The sequence below is a fragment of the Pinus tabuliformis genome, chromosome Q, assembly GCF_031772625.1.
Source record: "Pinus tabuliformis cultivar Carrire ecotype Pingquan chromosome Q, CPIR1, whole genome shotgun sequence".
NCBI classification, from domain to species: domain Eukaryota; kingdom Viridiplantae; phylum Streptophyta; class Pinopsida; order Pinales; family Pinaceae; genus Pinus; species Pinus tabuliformis.
In genome coordinates, this window is record NC_142296.1 from 1,184,537,150 (window position 1) to 1,184,560,211 (window position 23,062).

The 23,062-nt window shown below is 41.1% G+C and overlaps 1 protein-coding gene across 6 annotated transcripts in view; it reads right to left on the reverse strand.

Annotated features, from left to right (window-relative positions):
- Positions 1-23,062, reverse strand: part of LOC149223922 (calcineurin B-like protein 3) — a 431,721-nt gene that overhangs the window by 327,515 nt on the left and 81,144 nt on the right. For all 6 annotated transcript variants that reach the window (XM_089385966.1, XM_089385964.1, XM_089385967.1 and 3 more), the window contains exon 4: positions 8,754-8,836. In XM_089385966.1, the coding sequence (XP_089242092.1) occupies positions 8,754-8,836 (83 nt within the window). The remainder of the gene's footprint in view (positions 1-8,753; positions 8,837-23,062) is intronic.

Consider the following 23,062-nt stretch of genomic DNA (forward strand, 5'->3'; position numbering starts at 1 on the left):
GTCCCCAGTTAAGAGGATCAAGAGGGAGTTTTTGGATCACCCCTGATCAAGAGGGAGTTTTTGGATCACCCTTGATTACAAAGGAGTGACAATTGTGTTTTCCATTTCATGGGTCATGCACTAGACCAGGACTAGTAGTCGTAAGTCTAGATGAGTTTTTGGCTTCAAGTTTGAATGTTTGGCATTGTCACCATGTTAATTATGATTCTAGAAAGTTACACTCAATTTTGGGCAGTGGCGTGGAGGCTAGCCTGGAAAAGTGGCTCAGATCTCACAATTGTTGGCATTAAACTGGGGAATTTAGGTCATATCCGCATGGAAGTAGGCTTGTGCATACGGGTGGGGCCTCAAAACTGCACTCTTGCCTTGTTGTGCGTGCAATTGGGGGTTAGGCATGTGAAAAGGTAGTTCCAGCTCAAGTCCTGGTCATCAGAGGTTGTGGACTGACTTTCGAGTGATCTAGTGCTCCTCAAGGATATCAATAAGTTTTCGGATTGTAGGCCCCATTTTCATAACTAGAACTTGGAGGTTGAGTCATTTCATAGTAACACTCAGCCTCACATTTACCCTTGGAGCTTGTAAAAGCGGGTAAATGTTGGGAGGGGTGGTTACAGATTGGTATCAGAGCGAGGTTGCAGCACTCGACCTCGAGGTAAAAGCATATCATCATACAGGTTTCCATGTTTGGCATGCAGGTATGATGGTTAATGGTTGTTATATGCATCATGGTTATATGCATACCTGTCATTCTATTGTTGTTGTGGTTACATGCATGGTAGATGCTAGCTTATTAGTGTGGTCATATGCACATCCAGCGGTTAGTCATGCATGATAGTAACTTGTTGTTATATGGATTGCGGTCATATGCATGATGATTATGGTCATTGCAGTTATGTTCTTGATATTATTATGTATCGTGCTAATCTAAACTGACTTGTGTTGATGTGATAGTCTCCGCTAAGATGTACTAAGGTATGATTTTGATTATGTCTTCTATTTGGTCTATCTAGCATGGTATGTTGCAAGACAATAGAAGGCCAAGAGGTGAAGAGCAGAATAGTTGAGTACAATCTATATGACTCTCCGTACAGGCCTGAAGAGACATTGGTAGGATGGGAAAGGTCAATTGAGTAGCAAGGAGAAGAGTATTCTCCTAATTTGGCCAATACACAAGATTTTGAGTGCAAAAATCAGAAGTTGCAAGGCAGACAATGACAGGATAATTGAGACACGGGAAAGACTTGCAAGAGCCCAAGAAAAGCAAGCAAAAGTTAATGCAGTTATCCTTCCAAGTATTTCGGATTTGTAGAAGCAGAGACAGATGGGGATCAGTGATGGACAGGAAGAGAAGACTAATGGGGCATGTGGCAACGAGTCTCTTAAGAAGACACAGGTTGAACAGGGATGATATAGTTAAAGGTGGCAGATCTTTGAATACACCTAACAAGAGGGGCAGTGCTTCTGGATTTCATTCTAGCTCCGGTTTTGAGAGACATCACCATTACCACCAACATCCTTATAGGAGGAGTGAGGGGATATTTGCCAACAGAGTACATGAAAGCCAAGATAGCTACCTTCAGCCTCAAAGGAAAAGCAGACATCTGGTGGGAAGGTATTAAGCGTGTCAGAGGCATCAGGGATGAGCTGATTTAGAATGATTTTGATATCAGAAGATGTAGAACCATTGTGGTTTTGAACCTGCGATGGAGATCACTGTAGGAAGGATTGCCCTTTGTATCGGAGTGCGCGTGGATGCGTGGAAAGCCTCAAATCTACAGTGCACACGAGGCACGGATATTTAGGGATGTTGGCCAGAGCATTCCCCGGATCTATGTAGCAGTGGATAACAGGCAGGCAGGTCACCAGGTATCCATCACTGAGGTAGAAATGGAACTAGGGGGAGAGTTCCAAGTAGAGCCTCAATGCATCTCGCAGCAGAAAGAGCTCATGCTCCGAGATCGAGTAATAGAGCAAGTCAAAGTGTGTGGGAGCACTTTGGGGCCAAGGAAGTTACATGGTAGACAGTTGATCAGGTGCAGGCATAATAGTAGGTTTTTAGTTATGACTAGATTTGTCAATAGAATTGGAGTCTCTTGAGAGATGTTATGTGCATGAGTACGGTTACAAGGTAGAGTTGTGGCCCCTGGGTACAGCAAGGTAAGGTAGCTGATATATTATTATATTTTTTATGCACTCAAAATTGTGTATTTATGGCAGTATGATGCAGGGAATTGCATGGCAAAAGAAACTGCCATGAAATCTTCAAAAAGGCTCGGGTTGAGCTTTCCCTTGGAAGCACTAGGAACCATGGGATTGAGTCATGGTGTCTGTTGCTAGTTTTGTGCTTTCCATATTTTGTGAATTGTTTGCGCTTAATTTGTGGTTTTGATTGTGTTTGGTGCATGGCCATGCCACTTTGTTTGTGGTGTTGTATTGTTGTCTGGTTTTCTTCTTGTTTTCTTCTTGTTCTTGCCTTTTATGTTTTGAGGGTCTTGGGAATTGGTTGTGGAAAGAGGAAAGTTAATGGAGTTCGGGGAGAGCTGAATGAAACCCAACAGGTAATATGAGAGCCGGATGAAGCTTGGTGCATGAATAAGGGCAGTTGAATGCAAGAATATGACAGCCAATTAGGTTGGTTAGGTCCATTGGGGTAAATGGATAGTGGCAGGATAGTCATAAGAAAGGTAACCAAGAAAGGTAAGGTGAAAGGATTCGAGGCGTCAGATGCCTTGGCTATGTTGGGAATTGTTGTTCTCAATGTTGTGCATGCGTTGCATGGATAAAGTGAGTTTTTTTAACCTTCACCTTATGAACACTAGTAATTGTGTTGTGATCATGATTATGTTAATGTTTATATATATATATATATATGAATGCCATCGTCTGACAAGGATCCTTCTTGTGGAAGAATGATTGTTTATGCAGGTGAATGGCATGAACTGGTTCCTAGTTTATGAGGAATCAAGTGAGCAGAGTAGCCCTGACAGACCTATGAAGTTAGTATCATATGGCTACGATTTTGATATTATGTGCTTATAACTATGCCTATGTTTATGTTATGGACAGACAATGTTGAAGGATACATCAGCGAAACGAAAGTAGTGTGATCTGCGACATGTTGGGACAAGCATGGATAGTGGAAAGAGCCACAAAATCGGGACTTGGGTTGTGGATGGACGCCATAAGGCATGGGAAAGATACTAGAGGCAAGGTTGCCTGGTAGAGACAATGTGGTCTCTAGATGTGCAGTATTGTTGGTGTGTACATGTTTTACATGTTGTGTCATGTACATGTTGTGCATGTGTTGTGCACATGTGGTACTGTGTCGTGTATTGTGTAGTCGTTGTATCATCACATGTGTATTCATTGTATTGTACTGTGTGTACATATATGTGTTGTGTTGTACATTGGGTGTAGTTGTATGTGTGGTGTTGTACACCCGGTGTAGGTGTATGTGTGGTGAACGGGATTGATTCTCGGGTTCCCTATGGTTGTGGGTTGGAACAAACGCTCTTGAGCCCTGGAAGGTTGTGGGTTGAGTTACTAGTTCCTGGAGCCCTGGACAGCTTGGGATGAGACCAATGTAGAGTTGTCAATATTGAAGGTAGAAGCGGTTTAGTCTCTAGATGCCCTTGTCATTAATATTGAGGGTAGAGGCAGTTTAGTCCTTAGATGCCCTTGTCGCTGATATTGAAGGTATAGGCGGTTTAGTCTTTGGATGCCCTTGTTGTCAATATTGAGGGAGGAGGCAGTATAGTCTCTGGATTCCCTCATTGCTTTGAAGAGAAGAGAACTCACTGGGTGCTTGTCGGGTTTGGAAACCGATCCAAAATGTGTACGTGATTGAAGAGAAGAGAAGGCACTAGGTGCTTGTCGGGTTTGGCAAACAATTTAGTGTGTGTACGGAATGGACAACGAACAAAGGCAGAAGCAAAAAACCATTTGAATGATAAGTATCAATATTTTATTTTAGTTTTTAACAATGCACATAGTTTATGATTCTGATTTATGATGGTTGCGTTTTGAGCTAACCCGATGTGATATGTTTATACATGATGATTTCATCAAAGAGTTAATTTGACTTGTTGTGACACGAAGTAAACAAAATTGCAGGTGTACCTTATTGACGAGCCATCAATGAGGTAGGATTTAAATTTATTTCAATGCCTTTTTAGTCTAATGACAATTATGTGCTTGGTACAGGGAAAGCAGGGAAATGCCAAGTTTGGGTGGTTGAAATTCATTGCAAGAATTAGTAGCAGCAGCAAAAGGAATTGGAACAGGCAACAGTGTGTTGGTAAGGCATTCAGGAGCAGGGCCATTGTGGGACACTAGTACCCATTAGTGTCCATTGAATGCCATGAGCATTCTATGACTAGTATGATGGTTTTGAGGCAGTGATAAGCCTTGGTTTTTGGACCTTCTGATGTGATGAAACCTTTCCAAGGGATGGATTGCCTGAGCGACTGTGTAGCAGAGAAGGGGATGCGGGGGAACTTCGAAGGTGAGTGACTACATGGAAGGGGGTCACTGGATTGCATGAGGGATTGTGTAGCAGAGAAGAAAAGGTCGGGGAATGAATTTGTTTTGGTCATTAGCATTCCTAGATGGAATCAGAAGCATATTGGGAGTGTGCCCTGGAACAATGAGTCGATAATTGTTCATTGACAAAACAGGGAGCGTAAGGATCGTAGCGTTGAACAATGGATGCATGTCTGACTTTGGCAGTGGATTCTGGATTTCCTAGGAAGGAGGGGAATCTTAGTATCACTTTGAGGGTGGAGGTATGAGCCTCTAAATTTCCTTGTTGCCGATACAGGCATCGTATCCTTTTATTTGTTGGTTAAAGCAAATGTGCATATGTATGTATGTGTATATTATTGTAAATACTACATCGAGTTGTGTTATAAAGCTCTAGTAAGCGGTGTGTTTGTTTTTCTTTCAGCAGTATGTCATTGTAAATACTGCAATGCACTATGTTATAAAGCTCCATAGGTGGTATGTTTTGGTTTTTGCAGTTTGTTGGTCATATGTGTCATGGAACACCAAGGACGGTGTTCCCCCAATGGGGAGGGGTTTGTAACAGCCTCGGATTAAAGTTTCATGTAATAAAGGATAATAAAGGAAAAATAAGACCAAGGTTATGAGATACATATTCCAAGTTGAATGTTGGGCAAAACACTATAGTGGGCATCACTTTTGGTTTATTTATGGCTATGGAAATTAGCAAAGGCATCGGCAAAGGAAAGGAGACAATAATTGGCATTTATTTATGAAAATAAAAGAAAATAGGAAAAAAGGAAGGTGAAGGGACACAGATTTGCATACAAGAGAAATTACAGAAAAAATGAAGGAAAATGAAGAAAAAGGGAGACATCAATAATAAAAAGGCATCAGAGAATCAGTTCAAAGCTTTTGTCAATTCAGTTTGGCTCTCTCCTTTCATTCTCTCTCTCATACACTCTTGCACACTTAGAATATTCTTGGAGCACTTGGGCATTCACTTGGATTTGGAGATAGGAAAGCAAAGGAAGGAAAAAGAGAGCAAGGAGAAGGTTGGATCAGCAGCTTCAGCAGGAGGATTTTGTAAGTAACAGGTTGCATGTGTGATTTCCTAGTTGAGGTGTGAATGCATGGTACATGCATTTGTTTATTTCGTTCATTTGTTGTCATTGGCATGGGTTTTTCCTAGTTTAACAGTGGTTTCAGCCTTGCCTTGCCATTTCCTGGATAGCCATGGTGTGATGGGGTTCATTCTTGGTTGAGCTTTGGATTGTTGGAAGGTTTTTGAACTGGGTGAGGTGATCTTAGGAAAATCCCAAGAGTTGGGGGCGGAGATGGTTTTCTCCGGGAAGCGCTCAACAAGTGGGTGGAGACAGGCAAATTCCTCAAGGAACAGTGAAGAAATTCTGAGGTATCCAAGCTTGGTTTGGTTTTGTGATCTCAAGACTGGTTTAGGTGAGATCACGGTAGCTTGAAGGTGGAGGTAGTTTAACCTCTGGACTCCCTGGTTGATTATGTCTTGGTTTACCCCATGCGATCCCACATTCATGCTTGGAATATGGCACAGGGGTGATTGGCTCAAAGAAAGATTTGGTTCAACCCAATCTATGGTCGGGTGGTATGTGGAAGTCCCTGACTTGGTTGCCTTTTGCATAAGTTAATATGAGCTATTCTTCTAATGTAATTAATGAGCACATGTTGTTATTATGATATTTTATAGCAGATTTGTCATGGCTAATATTTTGGTTATATGTTAGTTATAAGCTAGGAAACCGGATTCGTCCTAAACCCCCTGCGAATCCTGAATCCGGCGAATCCGACACGATTCGGTCTGGATTCGTGTCCAAATCACAGGACACGTCGTGTCCGAGGGCGTGTCGCGATTTTCAGGGGCGTGTCGCGATTTTAGGACACGTGTCCGGTTTCCAAGACTTGCTAAGCTCAGCGCGGGTATGAAAAGGGCGTGTTTGCTCATTAATATTTTCATTTGGTAAGTGATTTGTGCTGTTGCAGCAAGGAGTAGAGCATTTTGGCAGCTTCATAATCAAGTCTAGGCCCTAGTATTGATATCCTATTCATGGTAATGTTAAATTCTTAAAGCAAAAGTGACATTCTCCTTAATCTTCATTTTCATCCTTTTACTTAAATTTTTAACATTACCATGAAATGACTCAGGATGTTTGAGAGTGGTTCCAGCCTCATTGGATTTCATATGGAGAAAGTAGAATTTTAGATTTCATTCAAAATCCAGCAGACTTATCAGTTTTTCAGGATTTTAGGATTGGGGGATTGCAATGTTTCCATTGAATTTTTTCATGTATTAGGGTATGGAACTCGTATTTAATCAAGAGCACCAAACCAAGAGCTTCTGAATATGTCGCTCCCGCTCCCGTTTTCGCTCCCGCTCCCCGCTTTCGCTCCCGCTCCCAAGTAACACTGTTCCTGATGATATGGGTCTGGACACCATTGTTGAGTTGGCATTGGCCAACATGGATCTCAATGATCTAGTGCTAGAGCCTGTTAGATTTGATGACTTAGAGGGGTCAGCCTCCATACCAGCAGATGCAAAGGCGACTATGGATACAGGGGAGGAGGAGGATGTAGAGGAGAGCAGTGGGGACCATGATGATGGGGACAGTGATGCTGATTATGATGCTAATTGATGCCTTGAGGCTTGTATACCTGTAGTTGTTTTATATTTTCTATTTCTATTTGCCATTGGCATTGCACCAACACTACCTATGTAACACATTTTGATTTGATGACTTAATGAGAACTACAGTTGTCAGTGTGTTTATCTTACTATCTTGTAGTTGTAAGTTGTTTTTCAGTTATGAATTATGAACCATGATTTAAATTTTTAATAGATTTATCATTTATGTGACCAGTACCACTGACATTTATTTGAATTTTGTATGTACTATGCATGCTAATAGCTATAGATGAAGATCTATGTTTGAAATCAATAAATTTGTATCATTAATTAAAATTTGTGTAAGAAATATGATAATATCTAATTTTTAATATATATATATATATATATTTTTAAATATTATATATATATATATATATATATATATATATTTTAATAAAATAATATATAACGTGTCCTGTTCCGGGGGGTCAGCGTGTCCCGAATCCGACACCACGAATCCCGAATCCTACGTGTCCCGAATCCCCGTGTCAGGTGACTTAGGTTATAAGCATGGTTTTATGATGTACTCTAGCTATGGCTCTTGTCCTTAATTTGGTAAGTATTTGAATGGTTGATGAATGTATGGATTAACAAGCATTGTTGCAACTACTTGAGAGGGCATAGGACCTTCTTAGTGATTTTCAGATGAAAATCCGAGGTTTAAGATCATATATGCATTCATGCATGTAACTTACATGTTTACCATATGTTTGGCGAAATGTCTAATGTGTACTAGATAGTCTAGGGCAAGTTTTGGCTTTAAATTTGAATGTTTGGCATTGTCGTCAAATTAATTATGATTCTAGAAAGTTATAGGCAGTTATGGGCAGTGGTTTGGAAGCTAGCCTGGAAAAATCACTCAGATCCCGGAACTATTGGCACTGAACTGGGGAAATTAGGTCATAACCACATGGAAGCAGGCTTGTGCATGTGGTGGAGGCCTCATAATTGCACTCTTGCCTTGTTGTGTGTGCGGTTGGCGGTTAGGCTTGTGAAAATGCAATTCCAGCTCAAGACTTGGTCATCAAAGGTTCTAGAATGACTTCTGGGTGATCTAGTGCTCCTGAGGGATATCAATAAGTTTTCGGATTGCAGGCCCCACTTCCATAACTAGAACTTGGAGGTCAGGTCATGTCAAAGTAGCACTCAGCCTCACATTTACCCTGGGAGCTTGTAAAAGCGAGTAAATGTTAGGAGGGGTTGTTATATGTGCCCAGCTACATATGCCATTAATGCTACACACACATCTAGAGATATAGATCTATAATGCCCAAGTATGGATTTAATGTCACTAAAGCACTACGAGAAAGAACCAACTATTGAACAAACAACGTAAAATTTAACACAAACCATACACTAAGATGATGAGTATTGTCAAAATATATGATACACAAATAAATTAACACCATTGAAAATGAAATAACAAATAAAAATGCCATTTAAAGATATTACTATGGAGATTTAAAATAAGATAGCATGAAAATCATAGAGGATATAAGCTGATTTTTTCAAATTGAAAACATTACAAGACACATTAACGATACTGAATGCACACCTTGTTGATAAGACCATCATCAACAACAGTGCTACTAATCTTCTTAAATAGTTCATACAATGCTTCTATTTCGCTCACGCTGACTGCAGAGAATAATAGTGTTGGTCAAAAAAACTATCAAAGCAATTGTATAGCAATCCATAAATTAATACATTTCTATGGTCCATATGATCTCAAAATTACTATAATATTTTATCTTATTACAAGTCCATAGATCATATAATGAAAAGTGTGCTTACAAAAAGGCTTATAAAAATAGACATAAGACTAAAATTTAAAGAAAACCATAGTGGAAAGCAGCTAAATCTCACTGTTGAATTACCACCCAAATTTTGTCAATATGATTTGACATTGTTTCCTAACAAAAATGCCTTCAATTCCATAATCTGGTGTGAAAGTTGGTTGGCTCAATCTTGAAATTTTCTATAAGGTAATCGCAAATTCAAAGTTGAAATGCAAGAAAATTTATTTAGAAAACAATTCCCATAGAAGAGCCTATGCTAATTTAAATTCATCAAAGAGACCACTAAATAAATGAATGTATCTAATTTACAATAAATAGAGTGTTGTCGAGACTTATGGAGAGAAACATAAGTTCAATCAATCTGAACCATACATCATTCAATAATTCATAGCTAAGAGTACCCTTAACTAAATGGATTATGAAGCATCTATTTTATAGAAAGACAAAATATGAAGCATGAATGGGAATAAGATGTCACCTACACGAGATACAAGAAGCCATGGCATGTGTGGGAATAATAGCCATTAGGATAAGAGTGACCATGAAGAATCATCGCTATAGGTGTGTCTGTGAAGGTGTGATATCAAGGGTTTGCAAAGGCATATAATAAAAAGAAGCATGATTGTTGGCGGCAGCTACTAAAACTGCTTGTTGTTGGGTGGCTGCCTACAAGGTTTATTGTAGTGATTGAGACAAACTCGATAGAGATTTCTCAAGGGAGGATATTTATGGCTCTTTCTCCTCCATGCAAAATGGAAAGCCCCTAGGCTTCAATGGTCTACCTTGTAAGTTCTACAAGACCATGTGGGATACTATTAGGGATGATTTATCTTTTTTGGTCTCTAAAGTGATTTATGTTCTCTGGCCTCTAAAGAATGTAGCCAAGGATTCCAACGATGGACAGCAACCTATCATGTTACACATTGTTCCCTATAAAATTGCGGCTAAGGCTTTGGCTTTGAAGATCTTTTCGGTTGCTAGATATGTGGTTCACCATGAGCAGACATGATTTGTGTATGCAGATTCATTATTGACACTGGTTTCTACCTAGGAGGCTAGGGAGTGAGTTAGGGAGACTGGTCATCAATATCTTATCCTGAAAAATAATTTTGATAGAGCATATGATCAAGTTGATTGGTCATTTATCTCAAAGATATTGATTCGTTTGGTTTTTGTTAAATTGGCAACTAGGACCAAACTCCATGTGGGTCAGCTTATTTATGGCAGCTGATATTTTTATTGAATCCCTCTCATCGAGAGGTGTAGGATTGATCTAAAGATCATCCGATTCCGATAAGTATTTATGGAGATATGAATTTATTTTGATTATGAAATTATTATCAAGCCAACCAGCTCTTATGTAGGCTCTAGAAGCCCAAACGTCATGTCTATTCAACCTATACATTTTTGGTATAAATAGATAAGGATTTGATGTCATTTGAACACACATTCTTGTGTGATCTCCTCCTCTCCACGTCTTGGGTTTTTGGAGGAGCGAGACACGAAGAGTATTACGCTAGCCTTATGATGATGCCCTAACCACAGGTTGATCTACGCAGCTAAAGATTTATTACTGTCAAGAACAGACCCTAACACGTTGTCAAGAAGCCACTTACACTACACTATCCAGAAGTAAAATGCAATCAACGTGATGCCTGGAATAGTCGCAGTCATAAAGACATCTATGCAGATATACGTAGGTCATGGAAACATCTACGTTGTTCATTGAAACATCTACGCTGTTCATGAAATCATATACGCAGATATACATAGGTCATGGAAACATCTACATTGTTCATTGAAGCATCTACGCTGATATACACAGGTCATGGAGATGCGTTGTCATACGTTGTTCACACGTTGTTCATGGAGATGAAGACTGTCATTACACGCAGGGAAGGAACACAACGTGTGGAACGCAGTCATACGTTGTCAGCCGCAATAAGGGAAGGAACACAGCGTGTGGAACACAGTCATACACTGACAGCCGCAATAAGGGAAGGAACACAGCGTGTGGAACGCAGTCATACGCTGTCAGCCGCAGTAAGGGAAGGAACACAACGTGGATATATATATATGCTTTCATACCTTACCACGCAGTCATATATGCTATATAATACGTTGTCCAGATGCCCTATACGGAGGTCCTATCACGCTGTCATGAATATATACGCACCGCACTGAGCCGCAGTCATAAGGAGGGAAGCCGCAGGAGCCACAGTCACGAGTTTAAGGTGCAGTCACAACCTCAGGGTGCATTGGATGGTGTCACCGCAGTGCGCTGGAGTCTTGACATTCTCGCATAAAGAATGGCAACAAAGAATGGTTGTAGTTTGGGCATTCTCTCCCAGCATACGACAGTATCGGCATACCAGTCATGGAGAAGATCTAGATGGTATCATTATAGCAGTATCGGTGATAAGTACGATGGCTCAAGCACTTGTGGTTAAGTATAAGTACTGTAATAAGAAACCTCAGTGTGAACTGTAACTTGAGGTCTCTCGAAGGGTATCATGATCCTAGAGACAATCCCAGCATAAGAAGGAACGTTACCACGATCTTAGTGGACTTATCTCTCAATAGTCCCTGTACATATATGATGAAAAGAAGCCCAGAACCCTCACTGTATCGGAATAAGGTTCCAGTTAAAGTATAGTAATGGAGATCAAACTTTCAGGTAGATCTCATGGATATGATAAAGAAGCAACAATGAGGATCTCAGTGATGATGCAGCATGATGCAAGGGCAGCATGATAATCATGATGATGCACATTAGCAGGGGCAGCAGCATGATGATGATGCACATTAGTTTGAGCAGCATTATGATGGATAAGATCATGGACATGGGCAACAGCATGGTGCAGTATGCAGTGGTGCAACTAGAGGACCAGATGCAGCATGATGATAGGTATCAGTTGAAGCAGAATGTCTTCAACTCATCTTATTGTTATAGAAGATGATCTATGCTTAGATCTAGACAAGTCAAAGTGTTGACTTCTGTTGTAAATGTACTCTCTCTATCTCTCTTTCTTTGCTGAACTTTGAAGATAAAAGAAGATTTGATCAAAGGGTTTCCCCACACATTGTGGGGTTTGTCCCTGGTTCGCACCACATCTTGTGTCCTCTTGTCTTGGCTTGTCTTCTGCGTTTTATATTTATGTAGTTTATCTTAATGCTGATGTGATTGCTAACTGTGAAAATTTAAATAAATTGCTCTAGCATAGAACATACCTAAACTTAACAGTTTTTGACCCTTAATGTGTTGTCATGGTGGATACATTTTCCACCAATGTCTCAGCCTTTGCCTCAGTCAACAAGGCCCAATCCCCATGGATCTTCTTGCATTGTGCCATACATCAAGAGTGTCCCTTGGCTCGGTATTTATATGTCTTGATTGCAAACCCATGGTATTCTTCTCCCATATAGGTTAGAGATGGTTAACAACTACTTTGCTAATGATTCTATTCTTTCAATGAGGGTGGAGAGGGATTCTATGGATGGAGCTTGTGCTTGTTTGGACACTTTCCGACTGCTTCAAGTGTTGTGGTTAGCCCTTGTTAACTTTCAAGGTTACTTATAAAGTGTTTACACTATGCATGAGGTCCTTCATGGGATTTAAGTACATGGTGTGCATTCAGTGCCTTGATGGTCTGAAATGGATTTGCACATGATAGATAGTGCTCGATGGATTTATATGGTTGAGATAGCTTGCCCGGTGGATGCTTGACCTTAGATAGTTATTGTCTTACTATTCTTCCCTTAGGCATTGGATTTCTCTTGATAGTTTGGTGGATGCCCTTCACTGGAGTCCAATGAAAAATCCACTTGTTTGAAGATATCCCTATAGAGGATGAGGACTATTGTGCAACTTAGAGGGCATCAAACACTAGTTGACATGTGGTAGCTTGCATTCTTATTCAAAGAATTGGAGATAGCTCAATGATGCTTAGGGCTTCAACAAGATTCTTATCAGGTAGTTAACCCAGTGGAGTACATTGCTTAGGAGCATCAGTGAGTCCATGGAGGCTTGTGATGGAGGGATGCAGACTTTCTCTATGTAGCTACATCACCTTGGAGTCATTATTGTGCACGACATCACCTTGGAGCATCACACATGTACTTTAGAGTGTAGCACCTCACTTGTGTTGGCCCACAAGTGCTTATTGTAGATTGCTTGTAAGGATTAAGGCCCACACTACATTGTTTTTTTTTAATCTAGAATAATCAGTAACTAGTGATAGTTATCCTGAATAGGCCCAAGATCAAATCCAGCTGGCTGCCACAATAAACCTAGGCTAGGTGTAACAGCCTGCAAGCCGCACACAATAGCAATTAACTTATGCCTCAACAAGAGCCGAGACGTCCGCTCGGGGGTCGCCTACTCTTCTAGCCAAGACTAGTGTTCCACGGGGATGCGTCCCCCAGGGTCAGGTGCGCACACCCTTCACACCTGGGACAGGGGGACGTCTGGGGAAACGTTTCCCCACGTCCCCCTTTTGGGGAGACGCGGGGAGACACAGAGGGGGACGTTTCCCCAGTGTGGGAAATGCAACTCCGCAAAAGGGGCGTCCCCCCTCAATATGGGTTATGCATCCCCCATTAAATTTGCTTGTAAACAATGATTTATGACAAGGAAAACCTAGCATTTGACCATATTTCCCTACTAAAACCTAGTAAAAGTGACATTCTCCTTTATCTTTCATTTTCATCCTTTTACTTAAATTTTTAACATTACCATGAAATGACTCAGGATGTTTGAGAGTGGTTTCGACCTCATTGGATTTCATATGGAGAAAGTAGAATTTTAGATTTCACTCAAAATCCAGCAGACTTAACAGTTTTTCAGGAATTCAGGATTCGATGGATTGCAATGTTTCCATTGCATTTTGTCATGTACAAGGGTATGGAATTTGTATTTAATGAAGAGCACCAAGCCCTCTTTGTACTTTAGAGTGACTTTTAGACCCATCACTCCACTGTTTTTGAGTTTTAGTTATATCAATTTACTATTCCAGTATTCAGATTTCAGTGTCTATTATAGTCTATTTTGCTTAGTACTAATTAGATTCTAGAATGATGAATGATGAATTCTAATTTTAAATCAATTTAGAATCTAGAATTATGAATGATGAATTTAATTTTTAAATCAATGTAGATTCTAGAATGGTGAATAATGAATAATGAATATGGATTGGAGTATTTCATTATTGAATCTCGTGGTCTATGGATGAATCATGTATGTATTAGTAAGGATGATGAGTATGGATCAATGTATTTCATTATTTAATTCAATTATGTATGTATCATTGTATTTATGCTTTCATTATTGAATATGAATTTGAAATATATATATATATATTAAAAAGGAAAAAACATACATACCCGGATGTCCCCCTATCCCCCACTAAATTTCCCTAAAATTTGAGGGTACTCCCACACGTCCCCCTTGTGCGTCTCCCCGCACCCGCGTCTCCCCGTCCCGAAGTCTTGGTGGAACATTGGCCAAGACACAACAGGCCATATACTCAATGAGATTTGAACCTCCATCTCGTGGGTTTCACCCAGCGAAACTTACCGTTAAAGGTCCACATTATACTGTTGCCCCCTTACCTCTCATATGCATAAAGAAGAGAGCCTTTTTAGTCATATATATTCATTTAATCACTTGTATGTGAAAGTTCCAAACTGGAACCTTATTACAGCGATTGATATTATTTCTCCTAATTGTTAATTAATTAACAATTTATCTACCATGGCAAATTTCGAAATAAATACACTGCATCCTTCACAAATAAAATTCTGCAGAAAATTAATGTGCTCGAAACTGAGAAATGCTAGCACGCACACATAAAATTAACACAATTATTTTTGGACAAAAGTCCCCGGAAAAACCCAACTTGGGAAAACCGGTGCAACAACTGAGGGTTTTATTATTATGCAGCAGTGAGAAATTTTGAGTACAACTGGATGCCGAAATCTGGCAATCCTACAAAGAAAAATACTGGCAAAAAATCTAGTGAGGAATTTCCTCACCCCACAGGGAATCCCCGGCACAACTTGCCTTCAGAAACTCAACCCTCTGACCCTCTGCATCAACCTCTGCGCGGCCTGCTTGACGTCAAGCCTCTGACTGGTCTCTGATGAAGTCGTTATGCCCTTTGTTGCTGGAAAGGTGCTTCTCCGCACTCTAGGACTCCTTCCCAGCCTCTGGAACTGAAGACGTCTTTCCCTCATAGCGAATCGAACTTGCCTCTAGAAGTTGTTGCGCTGCCCCAGCGTCAGCTACTCTATGGCTCTTCTGCCTCTCTGCAAATACACGCATTGGATCTGGAATAATTCCTCCAGCCTCACTGTCCCTGCCCTTCACTCACTGCTTCGATCTCTGGCTCTCTCCAACAACTGATTAATGCTACTCTAGAAATCGATCTGCCAAGAAATCGAACTTTTGGTGCTCTCAGATGATTTCTCCATCACCACATCAATCTCCTCTTATAATCCTCTGTTGGAGCACCAACGGCCAAGATTAAAACTTAATCAATGGCTAGGATCCTTTGTGGACCGATCTGTGCGAGTTTCTAGATGATTATCGCCTTAACTTAATTAATACTGATTAATTAACCATATTCCCTAAGTTTAGACTTAAGAAATGTTTAAAAATTGGTTAATAATCTAATTAAGTCATTTCTAGATGGAATTTCCAACAACGGTTTCTGGATTTTCGAGATCTCATGTATTCTAGCCTCTCCACCAAATGTTGTGGCTAGAACACATCTGATGCTACAAAAACTAACATTGTATTCACTCTTGCAATGAGATGTGACCTAGAGAAGAGTACACACTATCCTCTCTCTCTCTCTCTCATTAATTTTTCATCGAGAATTGTTCTATGCTGCAACTATTACTTCAACAATTTCCAATAGCATCCAAACTACAATTTCAGTTCTTCAATTAACTAGTGACAGTAGAGGAATAGCAAATAGAACAGTTATACAAATGCACAATGAAAAATAGCCAAGAGACAAAAGACAATATTTGGTCAATGACTAGGGAAAAACCCCACAAGGGGGGAAACCCTTTGCAAATCTTATTCTATTAGATTGTATTCAAATGTTCAGCAGAGGGAGTACATTATCCAAGAGTCAAAGTCAAGCTTTGACTAGCCAATATCCAAAACCAATATCCAATATCCATGTTTGTCAATATGCCATGCAACTATCCAAAGCAAAGACAAGAGAGAAAGAGATGGAGTAAACAAAAAGTCAAATCTGATCCCTCTGCAAATCTGCCTAAGTCAGCAGCAGTTAAATGTAGTCAAAGTGTTCCCTAACCAGACTTGAGTCAACAATCAAAATAGTCTCCAAAAGAGCTCGCTCTTGGAGAAATTAATGCGGCCTCCCTAGCTGATTAAGATGAGCCCAAAACAGTCCAATTTGGAGCAATCAAACCTGGTCAATGTAGAGAAGAAGCCTGTGTCAAAGTCTGCAATTAGGGTTTCAGTTAAAGTGCCCAGATTGCCTCGAATTCTAAGCTACTTTGGAAGTAAGTAAATCATAGTTGTGCACAACAAAGTACAGTGTCGTGCCCCTTCTCAAATACATTTGTAACAGGGTGTTGCTACACAATTTTGGCTAAGGAAAAGAACTTGGCATTTTTGACTTAGGGACTTAGGAGGAAATTCGACTTTATTTGGCTGCTAGTGGCTTGTGGGGGCCACCCACATGTGAATTTGAACTAGGCCATTCGAATGGCTTGGAGGGAATTCAAATATCTAGATGGAAGGGCCCACATGGGGCAAAGAAGGCCCAATGAGATAAAAGGAGGAGGGAGCTCTCATTTGGATTCATTCTTACACCTTGCAAATCGAAATTACTTGATTGTTCCCTCTGTTGTTTCGCTGAGTCAACATGTTGTTTAGCAACGAATCTCTCAAGCGGGAGATTCAACCTTTCCTTCGGGGGACCTTTCGTACCTGCCCTAGGGAGGCAGTTCCATAAGCTTTTTAGGAGATTCAGGAGTGTGTTACAGCACTACCATTCAGCCACATATAGGGAGTGCGTATTTCTAGGCTACCTGGAGAATATGCAGGAGGAGTTGGAGCCACCATTGATCATCCATCTGCCGAGAGAGTCAGAGGATTGGGAGAGCAGCAATAGGCCAGCATTTCTTGAGAGTTTTGAAGCCAGCAAAGCCAACATCCCAACAGTTCAAATTACTAGGCTTAGGGACAGCGCAGAGGGCCAATCCAGCATTTTCGTGGGGCTTAGGAGCAGGTGCTATAGGCTGGAAGCCCATCCGGGAAGTCAGGGGATTTGTAGTAGGGGTCAACCCAACACTTTGGGACATTTTCTGGGAGGATTTACAGGCAAATTCCAGCAAGCCGAGTTTTGCAGTTGCAGCTGAAGTTGGGCTCCTTGGAGGTCAAATTTCAGAAGTCTAAACCAGCGAAATTCCTTCGTGGGTTTTTCTAGGTTTAGGCCAAATAGTCCGAGGCTCAAATCTTATAATTTTATGAGCACAAGAAGTGGACCTTCCAGCCATTCGAACTTAGCATAAAAGGCAGTTTTCTGGGCAGCACAGTGCAGATTGGTGCAGCAGTTGGAGCAGTCATCGGTTCAGCCATTTCTCACCTGGGTTTGGTCATGCTTATCCATTGAGACAAGCCCAGGTACACCATTCTATTGTCCATTGTATTTTTCCCTCAAAGAAGTAATAAAATGGCTTAGCAGTGCCCTATTTCCTTCATTTCCATGGGTTTTTAATGTATATTTTGTTTTTATATTTTGTTGAACAAATTATTTGCTTTATATCACTTGTATTCCTATTTTGGAACATTACATACAGCGTGAGAGGGAGTTGGTCACAATGTGAGTGAAGGGTTCACTACAATGTCAAAGTTGCAGGCAAGTATCTGGTATGAGTACAGGTTGGAAGGGTTGTCCAACTATACTCCTTCGAAGGAAAGGATCAAGTTGGTCTTGCACGTCAACAGGATCAGGAATTTTGCCGAGAAAGAGATCAAGAAGCCAACCGACCCTAAGGAGCTGGAAATATGGGAAGATTTGGATGCAAGAGCGAGATTGATCATCCTTGATGGTGTGAAGAATGCCCTAATACCTCATTTGTTTGGGAAGAATACCGCACATGAGATGTGTATGTCTCTTCAAAATTTGTTCCAGAATAAGAACGAGAACCAGGTATTGGTATTGGAGGATAAGTTGAAGTCCACCAAGATGTTAAAGGGTGAAAGCGTGACCTCGTATCTGACGAGATTGTCTCAGGTCAAAGATGAGCTTGCTGCCATCGGTGTGACTGTCTCAAATGGAGATATGGTAAGGATTTCCTTGAAAGGGTTCACCAAGGAATGGAAGCCCTTCATCAAAGGAATCGTTGCCAGGGAGAAGCTTCCAGACTGGGATAGGTTGTGGGATGACTTCATTCAAGAAATTCAAGAAGAGTTACAAGACAAAGACCTTCAACTGAAGCAGAAAGCTTCAAATGATGACGTGGCACTTGAATCGCGAATGAAGGGTAAGCAAAAGAAGGACTTGAGTAAAGTCAAGTGTTTCAACTGTGGCGAGATGGGTCATTTTTCGTCAAGATGTCCGAAGAAGAAGAAGGGAGATGATAAGAAAAGAAAAGAAAAGTAGGTCGCCCTCATTGCCAATAAAGAAGAGATGGATGAGCTCACTAGAAGATTGGAAGACGAAGAGGAGGATTTTGCTATGATTTCTCATTTCTCGCAAAGTACTCTCAAAGAGGATGGATGGTACATGGACAATGGTGCGATGAAGCATATGACAGGGTCATAGGATATTTTTGAGACTCTAGCGGGATGGGACTCGAACTTGCACATGGTGTTGGGCGACAAGAGTCAGTTGGAGATCTGAGGAGCGGGTGCTGTTCCATTCAAAATGGAGACAGGACTTATGATGCGGGTCCAGGATGTACTGTTTGTACCAGGACTCAGATATAATGTGCTATCTGTCTCGATGATGGAGAAGGGGTTTGAGGTCTTGTTCTAGGATGGGAAGGCAAGACTCAAGCTTAGAGGCTCTAAGTCCAATGGGATTGTACTCGGAGTTAGAGAGCATGGTCTCTATAGGTTAACTGCCAAGCCTAAGGATCATGGAAAGAACCAGGAACATGTGCAGTTTCCAGAGAAGCATGAACAAGTGCGGGTGCAAGTGCAAGTTCCAGAGAATCAGGAACAAGTGCAGGTGCAGATGCAGGAGCAGGATTCAAAGGAGAAGGCACAGGTTCCCAAGAAGAAGGTACACTTTCCCGAGAAGGTCCATGTTCCAGAGACTCAGAAGGAGCCTAGTTCGAGAGGGAGCTTGCAGATTCCAAGGGAGATTCTGCAACCCAAGAAGAGCATGTGGTCAATGGTGAGTAAGGGTGCTCTTACAACTGCCAAGAAGGAATCATGGAAAGAGTGGAAGATGTTACAGGATAAGAAGAAGAAGCAGGTTGCTTCTAGTAGTGACAGTGACACTTCCGAGAAGGGCATAGTTCATTGTACAGGGATTGTTGCGATTGTGAGCACCAAGAGTTGGGCAAGTGTTGCGAGCAGTGATGATGATGACGAGATATTTCCTAGTCTTGGAAGTACCTCCTTCGCTAAGAGGGAGTGTTGAATTATGTAGCTTGGGAGGTACTCCAAGCCATAAGGTTCAAGGTTTGGAGGACAAAGCGCCACAAGGGCAACTTGTGGGCTTGGAACCCAAGTGTGGGGTTTTGGCACCCATCGTGTTTTGGGGCAAAACCATGATGGATTCACGGCATGTGATGGATGAGGATGATGTTGAAGAATCAAGGGAAATTCTATGTGTTGTGATTCTTCTTGACTTGATAACAATTTGTGGAGTCTTTTTACTTTTCTTGTTAGCTTAATCTTCTTCTTCTTATTATTAATGCATGTGTGTGTACTTCGTCAAATTGCTACCAAAATCATAAGAACAAGAACACAAGATGTTGGCTCTCTTCCAGGGCCAAAACCTCTCTTCTCTTGAAAGGAAAACCCTTTAGTAAGTTTCAGTTATTGAAGCTTCTTATTGATCAATGCCAAACCCTAGACCCTTGACTAGAATGTCCTCCAACCACAAGTCAAGTCCTTCATCCTTTCTGCCCTTTGTTCCCCAGCGCTTCCTTCTTTTGGCACTTTGTTTCCCGTCACTTCATCCTCCTTCCAACTGTTGTTAGGTCTTGTTGCACTTGCTCTAGATGAGATGCTTCTCTTCTATACTTAGAGATATCCTTCACTTATGTAGACACCTTCCTTCAAATGAGATCCTTCTTGACATGTAGGTGTACACTGAAGTGACTGTCCAGCAGCCCTAGATTCTCACACGTGTGGGAGGTTTACTTGATGTTGTATACCCTTCTCTCCTTCGCGTGAGTACCCTTCTTCTACGCTTGAGTAGGAGGCCTTGTAGGCCTAGATTTAACCCCAAACAATGAGAGATGGTTGACTATTTGTTGTTGTTGTCATAACTGCAGAGGCAACCTTTCTTTCCTCGCACATGTGGTTGTAACTAGCCCTAGAACAGTGCTCTTAGGCTCGATTATGTATCCTTCTTCTTCACTGCACTTGGAGACCTCTTCTTCATCCTTCGTTACCCTTAACTTGCCTCTTTACTTCACATATTTCAAAGATGTGAATGTGTTGTCTTTGGAGGAGTGGACAGCCTCTATATATAGAGGATTGTCCCTCCTTTAGGCCAACTTGAAGGCCGACTTGCTATCTTTGCTACGGATGGCTTCTTTGGCGATGTCACATGCTTGGAGGAGACTTGAGATTGCTTGGAGGGTTATTCTTTGACTCTTATACAAACATATAGATGGTGCAACATACCCTTAAGGTCTTCAACATTTTCTTTTGACTATTTGACTCACTTATAGCACTTTAACATGTGCTAGACATATTTTAATGAGCAAGAAACTCATTGACATATATTATAAAATAATATTTCTTTTCTTGAATAAATACAAATATCAAAAGAACAATTATGAAGACCGACCCTAATTACATTTCCTTCAACAAATGATAGTGCTTGTAAAGACGATTCAAACACATCGAAAATCGTCCAAATCTGATTTATCGTTAGAGAGATATGAATTTTTTAAGTTGACATCATTAATTAATTGTCAAGTAGGTCGACTTGATAAGTGTCACTTCAAATGTGACGTTGGGCCTTCATGTGTATAAATATGAAGCGTAATGAGTCATTTTAAGCATCCATTGGTGTCAATACATCTCAAGGATAGCTCTGAAATTTTTGGTGGAGAAGAAGAGTCAAAGGGACAGCATGAGGAGGGCTAGAAGGCAGCGTGGGTTTCTCTGTTTGCTATAGGTGACAGCGTGGTGAGAAAGGGTTTTTTGAGGGCTATCTAAGGGCTATTCTAGGGCTCAGATTTTAGGACACAAGTGGAGCCAAACTGTAGTGAGAGGAGAATTGGATCAGCGTGGGAAAGTCTGCCCTAGACGGCGTGGAATTGTTGTAGGTGACAGCGGATTGTTTGTGGGCTAAGACAAGGTTGTTGGGCTGATCTTAAGTGCGGATTAGGGCCAGTTTGAAGGGTTGTCTAGACCAAGGAGAATAGGAGGACGGCGTTGTTTAAAGGTTGTGTGCTAGAGTTTTGAGGGGGTTGTAAGCTACAGCAGCTGCTGTGCTAGGCCGCAGGCCTTAGCCAGCAGCTAGGCTGCCTTTAAGAGTTGCGTTTGGGGTCAAACAAGGCTAAAAGGAGCAGCATGGCAGTGGAGGGCTCTCTCCAAAGAAAACCGTAGTCATTAAAGGGCTTAGGTGCTGACTGTGTGGAGGTTAAGGGCTGCATATTGTGCCCTAACCAGAATTGCAGGAGCAGCAAGAAAGCAGTGGGTAACAACAGTGTTTTGGAGATGTGTTGGGTCAAAGATTGTTGACCAGTTTGGAACAAATGTTTGTGAGCCTGTTGGTTCCATGTAGATGACATTCCGTGGTGGTGAAGTGTCATCTTAGAAGCAGAATCGACAATGACGATATTGGGTGTCATAGAGTTGGTTGGAGGGCAGCGAGTTGGCTGCCCAAAGTAGCCCTAGAGCAGCAAACAAGAAGGACTTTGTTGGTGCGAGATTGGGTGAAGTTTTGGTGCCAAAGTGCAACACTTTGATAGACAAAAGTTGTTGCTAGCCTGGCAAATTGGAGCTCGGGAATTAGAGCTACCTAGAGAGCAGTTGATGAGCCCGTGTTCATTGTAGCATATGTGACTTGCAGCAGTGATAGGAGGCAGCCCTCTTGAAGTCTCGATGTGTAGATTACTTGATGGACTAAGGCACTACTAGTGAGCAGTATGGGTGCGACAGACCGACAAGACAAGATACAACATAGAAGTGTTGCAGCCAAGTTTGTCATTGTATCTTATAACCATACACTGTTGTATTTATCAGATTTGGATTAATATAACGAAGATTGGTGATTGTACATTATTGTACAATTTTGTTTAAAATTGTGTATCATTGTGCATATTGATTTACTGCTTTATATTTCCGCTGTGCAAAGTAGTTTATGGTTGAGATTCTTGGTTTGGTAGCATCAGTGATTTTAAGACTCTAACCTAGACCCAAGGTCATGGAAATTCAACACTGACAATCACCAAGATCATGTAATTTAACTCAAAAGCGAGATGCCCATTGTATGCAATTAATTCCTTAGCATGTCAAGCAAATTATGAGTTGACTTTTGGTCACTTGAATGAATGTTATATCACTATTATTAAATTATTTGACTGTTGTAGCAAAACAATAAAATGAACAAGGGTTTAGAGGTCAAACCAAAGGCCTTAGGCCTTGAAGATCACTTGCCCAATTTGCCAATTTTTTCCCAAGAGCTATGACACTTGAAAACACAAATTCTCAACCAATTCGTTTGCAAAACCCCACCAAAAATCACTCCAGAAATATAAATGACTAATCAGAGATGAAATAAGGGTAATGAGGCAAGGAATCAGGGTTAAGAGAGAAGGGACAAGGCCAAGGAAAGGGATCAAGGCCAAAATTTGTCCAAGAAAGGATAGCGGCTAAGGCTAGAGG